General features: G+C 48.7%; 1 protein-coding gene across 1 annotated transcript; it reads left to right on the top strand.

Annotated features, from left to right (window-relative positions):
• Positions 3,190 to 12,081, top strand: CABP5 (calcium binding protein 5). The gene is made up of 6 exons (XM_005692674.3): positions 3,190 to 3,358; positions 5,041 to 5,071; positions 5,579 to 5,722; positions 6,632 to 6,741; positions 9,227 to 9,374; positions 11,498 to 12,081. Exons 1-6 carry the CDS (start codon positions 3,272 to 3,274, stop codon positions 11,521 to 11,523), a joined length of 546 nt encoding a protein of 181 aa, XP_005692731.1. The 5' UTR covers positions 3,190 to 3,271; the 3' UTR covers positions 11,524 to 12,081.

Below are 12,414 nucleotides of genomic sequence, written 5' to 3'. Positions count from 1 at the left end.
TTCAAGTAAAATCCCAAGTGTTAAATATTGTATGTCTGGGGATCCCAGTGGCCATCTCTGCGTGGAGTCCTGAGGTTCCCTTAGGCATAGAACCAGGTCTTCCTGAGGAAGCTGGGACCAAGGACACTCCCCCCACACACCCCTGCGGGGCCCCCGTGAACACACTGCTCAGGCACCCATGACTGTCCATGTCCCTCTGCCAGGTCTGGGCAGGGATCTTCTCACTCACTAGTGACCCTCATGACACCCCTGCTAGGGAGATGCTTTCGTTATCCCCATTAAGCAGATGAGAACACTGAGGCACAGGATGAGTTATTTCCCCAGGTCTACCATTGAGGGAATGGAGGGCCAGGGTTTGGCGTGGGCAGTCTGCACTCAGCCCCCAACTGTAGCGCCTGGTGAGGAACCTTATCTCACAGGCAGAGAAGGGACCTGGTAAGGTCTAGGGGTGAAAGGATCACGTTGGAGTACACGGACCCTGGAGCTGAGGGGAGTGGTGGAGACCATGTTCTGGTGACATCCAATTCCTCCTAAAAATCGCTGGAACCCATCAGAAGATGCTTAGTGCTGGGCTCTGGGGAGAGTTGGCGGGAGGGCAGTCAGGGAGGTTTGAAGGAACAAAAGCTCATCATAATCGCATATAAGTTGGAATGCATCATTTTGACTTGCTACATTACTGATAACCTTCATTTTATTTAAGAAGGTATCTACTGGGTTTCTCCATTATAAAGTGACCCTTTTGAAATTAGTCTTTTGTACGTGTATGTGTGGTAAGTCGCTTCAGTCACATCTGACTCTCTGCTACCCTAATGGACTGTAGCCCGCCAGGCTCCTCTGTCCATGGGGATTCTCCAGGCAAGAATACTGGAGTGGGTTGCCATGCCCTCCTCCAGGGGATCTTCCCAACCCAGGGATCAAACCCGTGTCTCTGTCTCCTGCATCGGCAGGAGGGTTCTTTACCCCTAGTGCCACCTGGGAAGCCCAGTATTTTGAGTGGAGGTGCTTTAAGCTATCTATGTATTATCAAACTTTTGATATTTGTACCGACTCCCGGTTCCCTATTTATCTGACATGGTTTGTTATCATTTTGATTTTCAAATCGCCCATCAAATGGCCAGTGGAGCTTCTTCAAGCTCTTGCTGTTTAGTTGCCAAGCCGTGTCCAGCTCTTTTGAGACCCCAAGGACTGCAGTCCACCGAGCTCGTCTGTCCATGGGATTCTCCAGGCAAGGATACTGGAGTAGACTGCCGTTTCCGTCTCCAGTTGGGATGGAACCTGGGTCTCCTGCGTTGGCAGGCCGTTTCTTTACCACTGAGCCACCAGGGAAGCTCTTGTGTTCTTTTGGCATGACCCGTAACTCTCTGAGCACATTCCTGCCTTACGGCACCAGAAGACAGACATTTTGGGCTCATCTTATAATACTTGTCTTGCTCCAGACCTGAACTCAGCCATTGCTTCCAGGAGTCTTGGTTGCTATTTGGTGAAGATTGGTCAGTCTGGAAGCTAGAGGTGTTCATTAATACTAGGGTGCGTCCTCTTAGCTAGAGAATATATGTTCCCGAGTCCCTACACACACAGTGATGTCTCTGTTTATTTGTAAGCGTGCGTGCGTGCTGAGTTGCTTCAGTCGTATGCGACTCTCTGCGACCCCATAGACTGTAGCCCACCAGGCTCCCCTGTCTGTGGGGATTCTCCAGGCAAGATTACTGGAGTGAGTTGCGGTGCCCTCCTCCAGGGGGATCTTCCCAACCCAGGGATTGTAACTGAGTCTCTTACATCTACTTTGGAACGCAGGCACTTTTTACCACTAGCGTGCCACCTGGGAAGCCCATTTATTTGTGTATCCCTCTCTATATATTGAAGTCTATGAGTGTATAACAGTGCCTCCAGTTCCAGTCCAACACCACAGAGCTTGTTCTAACTTTTCCCCTTTCTGTATTAAAAACTCCCTTTTCCAGCAGCGAGAACCCCGATTCCCTTTATCCCTAGTATAATCCCATGTGTAACCAATCTCCCTTCTCCTTTGCCGTCTGCTCCTGTGGGGACGCCTTTCTCGCCATGATCTGGCTTCAACACCCTGCACCACGCCACCTCCATGAGTGGATATCTTCACTCTGCCCACAGTGCAAACCCTTACCCTAGAGGAGGTGATACCCACGTGTAGATAAACCTCGTCACCCAGTTCATGCTCCAGTATCCCGTACCAGGCTGCTCTTCCATGGGTTCATCCTCAACTTCCCAGGCCCCAACACTCTGGGCCACGCAGCCCTTATTGCCTCCAAACCCACCCACTTTTTCTGTTTTTTTTTTGTCTACACCACGTGGCACTTGGGATCTTAGTTCCCCAACCGAGGACTGAACCTGCGCCCCCTGCAGCGGAAGCACAGTCTTAAATTCCCCCACCAGGGAAGTCTCTCTATCGCTTCACTGTGGCCTCTGACTACCCACATCAGTGTGGATGCCTACCCTGCCCTGCCCTGAAATGTTCAGGAAAACAGGAAGGGAAGGAAAGAGATGGGCAGAGGAAGGGCAAACAATCACCCTCCTGGCTCACTGGAAAAGACCCTGGTGCTGGGAAAGGTTGAGGGCAGAAGGTGAAGAGGGCAACAGAGGATGAGATGATTGGATGGCATCACCGATTCAATGGACGTGAACTTGGGCAAACTCTGGGAGATGGTGAGGGACAGGGAAGCCTGGTGTGCTGCAGTCCATGGGGGTCTCGAAGAGTCGGACAGGACTTGGCGACTGAACCAGCCACTATACTTGCCTATTCCCAAAGTCAGGTTGTCACGTGATGCCCGCATTCTGCTCATTCACGCACGTTCCTGGCTTACTCCAGAGCTCCTGGAAGCCAGGGGCCATGTGCTCTCCATCTTCACTTGCACAAAGGCCAGCAGAGGCCAGGCTTAGGCCGATCATGCCACGTGCCTGTTGGAACGTTGTATGAATGGATGCCCTCCGCTCTAATCCTCGTTTTTGCAACTATCCTTCCAATTCTATTCTGGGGATAAAAGGTCAGAGCCTCACACTGGCTCCCCCCCTCCACCCTCCAGTCTCCCTCAAGCCAGATGGGGAGGCAGGAACAGCTGTGATCCCTCCCCAACTTGAGAAGAGATTTCCCACCCAGCTGTCACAGCCCCAAGGGAGCCAGGGTGACCGGGGAAGAGGCAGGCAGAGTTGGCCGAGGACTGGCGGAGAAGCAAAGGAGGCTGAGCAACCAAAGGGGGACCTGAAGTCGGGGGGGGGTGTGGCCTCTTGAGATCGGAGCCTGATGAGTTCCACCATGACACCCTCCATGCAGTTTCCCATGGGTCCTGCCTGCATCTTCCTAAGAAAAGGCATCGCGGAGAAACAGCGGGTGAGGCTGGGGGCAATGGGGAAGGACGGTGGGAAGCTGGGATGCGGGGAAGAGAAGGGCTGTGACCGGCAGGTGGAAGAGGGGAGAGGCGGGTAGAGCGTGACCTGAGAAGGTTAAAGAATCCCAGGGAGCACGGTGGGGACACGTGGGTCAGGGAGGGGAGGGTGAACTCAGAAGTCAGGACCGGAAGGTGGAAGATGAAAGAGGAGACAAAGGGGAACTGGGGTGACGTCACTGTTGACCAACATCATTCTTTTCTACGGACACCCATAGTGATGCCAGCGACGGTGGTTGTGGTGGGGATAACAGTAGCTGCCGATTATTATTTTTTAATTGGTGCTGGGTCTTAGTTGTAGCACGTGGGATCTAGTTCCCTGACTAGGGATCGAACCTGGCCACCATGCACCGATAGCACGGAGTCTTGGCCGCTGGGTCACCAGGGAAGTCTGTAGTTGCCACTTAAGTCATTGCTGTGTGCCCAGACTTGTGCAAAGGGTTTTGCATTCTTGATATTATTTAATCCTCACAATCAATGACTCATGAGGTCCGTAATACCTTCATTCCCATTTTATAGATGTGGAAGGTAAGGCTGTGAGTCATGAAGTCCGTTGCTTTAAGCTTTGACAATTAGTAAATGGCAGGGCCAGAACCGTTTGATTCCAATGGGCATGCTTTTCACTGTCTTTAAGACTAACTAACTGGGGGGAAAGTGAAAGTATTAGTCGCTTCGTCATGTCTGACTCTTTGCGACCCATGAACTGTAGCCCGCCAGGCTCCTCTGTCCATGGAATTCTCCAGACAGGAATACTGGAGTGGATTGCCATTCTCTTCTCCAGGGGATCTTCCTGACCCAGGGATTGAACCTGGGTCTCCTGCATTGCGGGCAGATTACCTTCTGAGCTGCCAGGGAAGCCCCAGCTGCAGGGGGGAAGGGGATACTAAAAAAGAGAAGGTGGGAAAAAGTCTCCAAGGGTAAAGGGAGGTATGGGGGGTGAAAGAAGCCAGGGGTTGATGGAATTTTCCTGGGGAGGTGCTACGTGCTCAAGCCTGACCCTTCAGGTATGTCCTGGCGTGGCTAGTGGCAATATGAAAGGGTTTCAGAAATTGGTCATGCTGGCGGTGTTCATCCTGCCTGGGAGCCACTGAACACAGCTCTTACACCAAGGGATTCTCACCCAGCCACTTATGAGCTGTGTGACCTCACACAGGTTCCTTAACCTCTCTGTTCCTCAGCTTTCTCTTAAGTAAGATGGGAATGGTATTTGGCTCAACCTCACAGGGTGGTTCTGAAGTTGAAATGAAATGATTGTGGAAGCCCGGCACAGTTAGCACTCTGAATATGTTAACTGATTCCAAGTCTGACTCTTCCTCATCTGGAGGAGATTGGAGTTCATGGCCTCCAGGATCTGTTTTGGCACAATGGGATGGATATCCACTGGGGAAAGGCAGGAGAAGAAAGACCAAGGGAGAGAGGAAATGAGAAAGGGTGAGGAGGAGTGGGAGGAGCAAATAGCCAGGGACGGGGAGTCAGGAGGTGGGAGAAGGAAGGTGAGAAGGGTGGAGGTGAGGGAGAAGGGGAAAGGACCAGGAAAGGATGAGGATGAGACGTGTTTGGAGAAGTGAATGTGGGTCTCTTGATTCTCTTTCCAAATCCTGCCCCCACCCCCCGCATTCCTTTCTAGGAAAGACCACTGGGACCAGATGAGATTGAAGGTAACACTTCTCCCCCAGACATCCCCGTATCACCATCCACCCATTTACCTGCCCCCTGTTCCTTTGTACATTTCAGCATAAATCCCTCGGCACAAAAATTTTACATCACTCTCTCTTCCCACTCAACTGTGATTTTGTGGCAGTTTAAGTACTTCCCAAAGTGTTCAGAAGCCATCCTGACCCCCAACTGTCTCAGAGACCCATGAATGATGCCTGAGTTTTAAGGATAAGTCCAAAATTGTTCTTTTTTTTTTTTCCCTTGGTGGTTTTTAAGTTTCTCATTACTTCACCCAACAATGTGAAGGACTTCAGTGCTATCATTTGGAGGTCTCGAGAATTATGCCTCTTGCTAACACACTTCATATATCTCTTCTTTTGGACATTTTTATAATTTTTTTTTTTTTTGAGGAGTCTTGAGTTGGTGCCTCATTGACAGTTTCAAGGGATGCTCCTTTCCCCCAGTGACTGTTTCAAGTTGCCCCAAAGTTCTTGTCTCTTAACTTTCAGAGCTCCGGGAAGCATTTCTTGAGTTTGACAAGGACCGAGATGGGTTCATCTCTTGTAAGGATTTGGGGAATCTCATGAGGACAATGGGTTACATGCCCACGGAGATGGAACTGATTGAACTGGGCCAGCAGATCCGGATGAACTGTGAGGCTTGGGGGTGGGAGGAATGACCGGGCTTTGGGGGAGGGTTAAGAGTGAAGTCAGGAAGGATATGGAGGTTGAGTAGAGCTGGAGATGGGGAGGAAGAAAGCAGGGCTAGACGTCTGGAAGGAAACAGCTCAGACTACTTAGGGAGGCAGCATTTGAAGTGGCTAAAAGGGTGATTTTAAAGATAGATTTGGGTTCAAGTTCCAGTTCTGTTGTAGTCATTATGAGAAGCGGAGTTAGCCCCCACTCTTGAATCTCAGTTTCCCCATCCATGCAGTGAAGATGTTATCACTCCTTAGCTAGTGAGACTGTAGAAAGGAAGGGATAAAGATGTTAAAACAAGTAAAGGCTTAGCCTCCAGTAAATGCTTATAGGTCATTGCTATCTCCACTAAGGTTCGTCAGTGGAGTGCAGGATTGGACCTGTATTTGATGCTGAAAACACGCTCGGAGTTGGAGCCTAATGTTGCTGAATAATGTAACAAAAAAGATGGTTGTTTAGATGGAGACCAGAGTTGATTTTGTGATTGATAAGAGTGCTCCTGGGTTTGCATCTGAGCATGTTCCTGAGTAGACAACACTGAATTCAAGGAGATTCACCTCTGGAAGGGATTTGGTGCTCATTTAATTCATCTGTCTCTTCTCTAGATCTGCAGATGAGGGAGTGTAGATCTGAACCGATTAAGAGATTTTTCCTAAGGTCACATCAACAGTTAGTTACTGCCACTGTACGTCCCGCTCCTGTTCAGATGAGAAGAACAAGAGGGCTTGAGTTGGCTGAAAGAGGGAGCTCTTAGAAGGCAGAGAGACTGGAGCAGATCTGTTGAACAGAGTCGAAGGGCAAAGTGAGGGAATGGAAGGTTAGGGGTGTATGAAGTCTCACCAGACCTGCCTCTTCTGTCCCCAGTGGGTGGCCGTGTAGATTTTGACGACTTTGTGGAGCTGATGACCCCCAAATTGCTTGCAGAAACGGCTGGGATGATTGGTGTCCAGGAGATGCGAGATGCCTTCAAGGAAGTGAGTTTCCTAATGTTGGAGGTAGTGGGAGGAGACCCCAGGGATCTATGATTAGTTATTAATGGGGGACAAAACCCTAGTGGCTCAGTGGTAAAGAACCCACCTGTCAATGAATGAGACTTGCAATATGTCCATATACATATATATATAATTGTCTTTACTTTTGGTTAATTTCTTCATTTCTATTTTTATTCAATGGAATATAATTTCAGTTCATTGAAATCTGAAAATGAATACTCATAGTGATTATTAGAAAACTTCGATTTGGAACAACTGGGTATGCCAATCTACCTTCTCAACTATTAATTTTACCAAACTTAAACACAAATCAGGTATTTCTTGCAACATTTAGTGTCTGAATTGAGATGTGCTCTGAGTGTAAGATACCTGCTGGATTAAGGTTTAGTGTTTTAGCTTACGTGTCCTTGGGGGCTGGGTGTGTTAACTAGCCACGCTAAGGACATAGTATTCAGTATGGTTATTATACTAAGTCTTATGAAATACAACACTGAAAGAATATAACAGCTTTTCAGCAACTATGAAGCTGGGGAGATTCCAAATGGGAGAAAAACGTCTGATTTCATTGTCCTACCATGATCCTCCTCTGAAGCCCATCAATAACATGGTTTAATCCCAGAAAAAAACCAAGACTGTAAAATAGCTCATTAATAAATTTTAAAAGATGTTTTATTTATTTACTTGGCCATTCTGTGGGGCAAGTGGGATTTTAAGTTTCCAGCCAGGGCTCAAACCCAGGCCCCCTGCAGTAGGAGCTCAGTGTCTTAACTACTGGACCACCCGGGAAGGCCCTGTTAATACTTTTAAAGTTGATTACATGCTGAAATGATATTTTAAAGTAAAATCAATTATAAAAAATTAATTCCACTTGTTCCCTTAAAATGTATGTGGTGAGGGAATGGCTGCTCAGAAGAATTTGAAATTACCGGCAAGGTTCCCGTATTTCTTCCGGACAGCGCACTACTCTAGGGGAAATCGGATCTCAGGATTAGGAAGCAGCAGGTAGGGGCGCTGGAAGGCAGGAGGGCGTGTCTGAGGACGAGCAAGAAGCCTGTCCTATTTGGAGAGGCGTGAGCCGGAGAGAGAGGAGGCTGAGATAAACAAAGTCTCAGAGGTGCTGAAGGCAGGTCCCCACCCCGTAGGGGCGTGCCTGTTGTGGAGCGGTGGCAGGATTTTCTTCTGAGTGGGATAGGAAGCCACCGGAGGACTTTAAGCTAGGGAGGGACTAGACCAGTTGGAGTTTCTTGTTTTAAATAATTTTTATTATTTTTTTGGCCACACCACGTGGCACCTGGGCTCTTGGTGCCTGACTGGGGATCGAACCCACACCCCGCCCTGCAGTGGAAGAGTGGCGTCCTAACCACGGGATCGCCAAGGAAGTCCCTGACTGGTATTTTAAATGAACTCGAATGTCAAATTCTGAGTGGTAGAGAACAGATTATGTAGGACCACAGCGGCAGCTGGAACCAGACAGGACGCTGTTGGCCATGATCCAGGCAGGGGAGCGTTGTGGTTTGAACCCCGTTAGCATCGGTGTAGCCGGAGGACAGTTGGCTCCCAGACATGTTTGGACATAGAGCTGACATGCTAAGACTTTCTAGTGGGTTAAAGGTGTGCAGGGACTTCGCTGGTGGTCCGGTGGTTATTACTCCGCGCTTCCACTGCCCGCAGCGCAGGTTCGATCTCCGGTCGGGGAACCCAAGTCCTGCAGGCAGTGCGGTGTAGCCAAATTTATTTTTTAAAAAGATGTGCAGCATCCCAAGGGGTAAGCATGGAACAGGGAACAGGAGTCCTTGAACCTACCTTTAAGGAGCTGGCATTTAGCAGATGATGTACCAAACCTCTTAACTGAGTTTTTTTGGCCACAAGTTGAGGGATCTTAGTTCCTCCAGCAGGGATTGAGCCCCAAGCACCAAGTCCTAAGCCCTGGAACCACCAGGAAACGCCTCTCTCTCTCTCTTTTAAAATATTTTTATTGCAGTATCATTAATTTACAATGTTGTGTTAGTTTCTGTGAACAGTCAAGTCATTCAGTTAGAGTGTGTTTGTTGCTCAGTGAGGTCTGACTCTTTGTGACCCCGTGGACTGTAGCCCGCCAGGCTCCTCTGTCCATGGGATTTCCCAGACAAGAATACTGGAGTGGGTAGCCATGCCCTTCTCCAGGGGATCTTCCCGCCCCAGGGATCGAACCCGGGTCTCCTGAACCTCAGGTGGATTCTTTACCATCTGAGCCACCTTATACAAATATATATGTTTTTTTAAAAACATTAAAAACATATAAATGTTTTTTAAAAACATTCTCTTCCATTATAGGTTATTACAAGATGTTGAGTATAGTTCCTTGTGCTGTACAGTAGGTCCTTGCTGTTTATCTTCAGCTGAGTTCTTGACTCACAGGAAGTGATGAATAAACAGGCTTATTATTGTGGTTGTTGTGGTTAATATTGTTCCCTGTGCTCCGCTTCAGTTTGATGCCAACGGGGACGGGGAGATCACACTGGTGGAGCTGCAGCAGGCCATGCAGAGGCTCCTAGGAGACAAGCTCACGTCCCAGGAGATCTCCGAGGTGGTCCAGGAAGCCGACATTAATGGAGACGGCACCGTCGACTTTGAAGGTGACGCTGTGTGGGGACAGACACCCCCATCTCCCCAGGGTGATTTTTTTTTCCAAGTTGGCCATTCCTTCTCATTCTCCCTCAGTTTGAAGTTGGAGGAGGCAGGGTTAGATTTTGGAACTGTTTGTTGTCTCACTTTCTGCCCGTGTCATTTCCAAAAGCTCATGCCTGTCACCTCTCCTTGTTTTAATATCTGCACTTGGCCACTCCTTGGAACACCCTGTCCAGAAGCTGATTCTGACTCTACCTTTCCCATCCCTTCCTTATTCCCTGGGCACCTTTGTCCTAGGAACAGAAACTCCCATCCAAAGGAGAGTGGGCTAGTTAGTTGCTGGGACGCTGGGGTCAGATTCATGGGGCTCAAGCTCAGGGTCATCTTTTACTAATGATGTGGTCTTATCCCAGTCACTTTCTCTCTTTCAGTGTCAGATTTCACATCTGCAAAATGGGGGTAAGGATGACGCTTTTCTCCCAAAGTTTTAGCAAAAAGCTAAAAGAAATTGTGCACTACAGACTCGCCTGCTTGTGTGCTCTCTGGAGCAGCCTTCATCTTTTCACTGGTTAAACCTCAGTTATGCCCCTGGCTGGTGCCCCCCTCCCCATCTTTCTTGCCAGGCTCAGCATCCCTGAGCTCCCATAACACCCACAGTCGCCTCTGCGGTGATGCTGACACATGACATCATCATGATAGCTTCCAATCGTTGGTTACCTGTTTCCTTCTGAGGCCACAGACGAAATGGTTCATCATTATACCCCCAGTTCCTGGCACAGAGTTCAACATGTGTATTGAGTGATTGGGCTTTCCAGGTGGTAAAGAACCCACCTGCCAATGCAGCAGATGCAGCTTTTATCCCTGGGTCAGGAAGACTCCTGAAGGAGGAGATGGCAAGCCGCTCCAGTATTCTTGCCTGGAAAATTCTTGCCAGAGGAGCCTGCTGGGCTACAGTCCATGGGGTCGCAAAAGAGCCAGGCACAACTGAGTGACTGAGGACATACACACGTTGAGTGATTGAATAAATGAGAAAGATTGCCGTCTTGAGAGGAAGGGATGGGGGCCATTTCTGTGGGAGATGCAAATAGGGCGTGCCAGGGTCTCACTGTGACATTCTCTGGTGCAAAAATTTCAGCATCTGACTGCTGTCTATAAGGCAAAAGTCTAGAATTCTTAGTTTGATATTCAAATGCATCCATGATGCCCCACAGTAGACATCAATGAAAAATCTGGAAGAGGTAGAATTCTTGAGGAACCTGACCCTCGGGTCAACTACAGGCAAGAGAAGGACAGATGTGCCTTGAGACCTGGGTGGGACCAATAAGTTCACCTGACATTGAGTCACAGCAAAGTCAGGTACAACCTGGGTCCCTTCCATTCTCCATTCACCACCTACACGATCTCAGGCACACTGGCCAACCTCACCAGCCTCAGCTTGCTTATCTGTAAAATGGTATTTAACTCCCCCGGATTGGCTGAAAAGATGAAATCAGAGACTCACAATGACTAATTACTGAACTCTGACTGTGTCTTCTAAGCATTATATTGCTAAACCATCTGAAAGATCTTATAAGGTAAAGAGCAGAAATCGAGGTGTAGAGGGATCAAATCGTTAATTTCCCAAAGATCTTGTGGTTTCTGACATGTAGTAAGGGCTGAAAAAATGAATGACAGCTGCCCTTACAAACAGGTGCCTCCGTTAGCGAGGGAGGGATAAATTAGGAGCTTGGGATTAACATACACACTAATCTATATAATCTATATGAAAGAGATCAACAATAAGGGCCTACTGTTGAGCTCAGTATTCTGTAATAACCTGTGTGGGTAAAGAATCTGAAAAGGAATGAATATATTTGTGTGTATAGTTGAATCACCTTGCTGTACGCCCGAAACTAACAACATTGTCAATCACCTGCGTGTGTGCGGGCTCAGTCACTTCACTCGTGTCTGACCCTTTGTGACCCCGTGGGCTGGAGCCCACCAGGCTCCTCTGCCCATGGGGATTCTCCAGGCACGAATACTGGAAAGGGTTGCCACGACCTTCTCCATAAATCAACTATACTTCGACAATTAAAAAAAAAAACCCCACACAAATACCTATTCTGCCTCACCATAAATTTTGTTTCTGCAGAGTTTGTGAAGATGATGTCTCGTTGAGGAGGTCCTGGGATTTCCCAGCCTCTCTCCACCTGCTCACCGTGGATCAAGTCGTGGCGGAGGGGAGGACCACGTGCCCCATGGGCCCTCCAGAGAGAGAGGGTGGGCGGGTGGGTGGAGACTGGTATTGCAGCGCTATGGATTGAGCGTAGCCTAGAAACGATAGCTGTGGCCAGATGGGGTGGTGTTACATCCCTGGAACTAGATTGAGGAGGAAGAGGCCTGTGTGAACAGTACTGGGGTCTCCTTGCCACTCCCCCAAATCCCAAAGAAAGATTAATGACATCTCTCAACTCGTAATCCTAAATCCTTCCAACCTGGCAGGGTCTCTTCCCCAACTTCCTCTGGGTGAAAATAGTCTTTTCTCCTGTTTGGTTCAGAAAGTTCAACACAGCGTTTACCTTTCCCCCTCCTTGCTTCAGCTGCCTTGAATCCCCTCAGTTTCTTCCTCTCGGTTGAAGAAGGCTTGTCTATCATGAGGCTAGAAACAGGGTTCTTGATGAGACTGGGTTTGGAAAGGGTTAACTAAAGAGGCGTCCATGTGAACCTACCCGCCCCCCAACTTGATTTCTTGGAAGCACAGTATCTTTTCATCTCTCTAGCCCCCGACTTCCTTCTCCTTGTGTCAGATACTCCGGTCACCGAATTAAATCACAAATCTGGATTATCAAGGTTTAGAGCAAGCTGATCCCCCAGGGGATTAGCTCCCCTCGAAACGACATCATGCAAAGAGAGAGAGGATGGACACCTCCAAATCCTTGGCTCAGCCGGATCGCCAGGAAGCCATTCCTGGAAGCGCCCTGCCTCTGCATCCGTCTGCCCTGGGCTATACAGAGACAGTCCCTCTGTTAGACTGGAATTCAGTCCTCTCCCTCATACCCTGACCCTGAT

Source organism: Capra hircus, chromosome 18, assembly GCF_001704415.2.
Source record: "Capra hircus breed San Clemente chromosome 18, ASM170441v1, whole genome shotgun sequence".
NCBI lineage: Eukaryota > Metazoa > Chordata > Mammalia > Artiodactyla > Bovidae > Capra > Capra hircus.
This window is presented reverse-complemented; position numbering and strand designations above follow the sequence as displayed.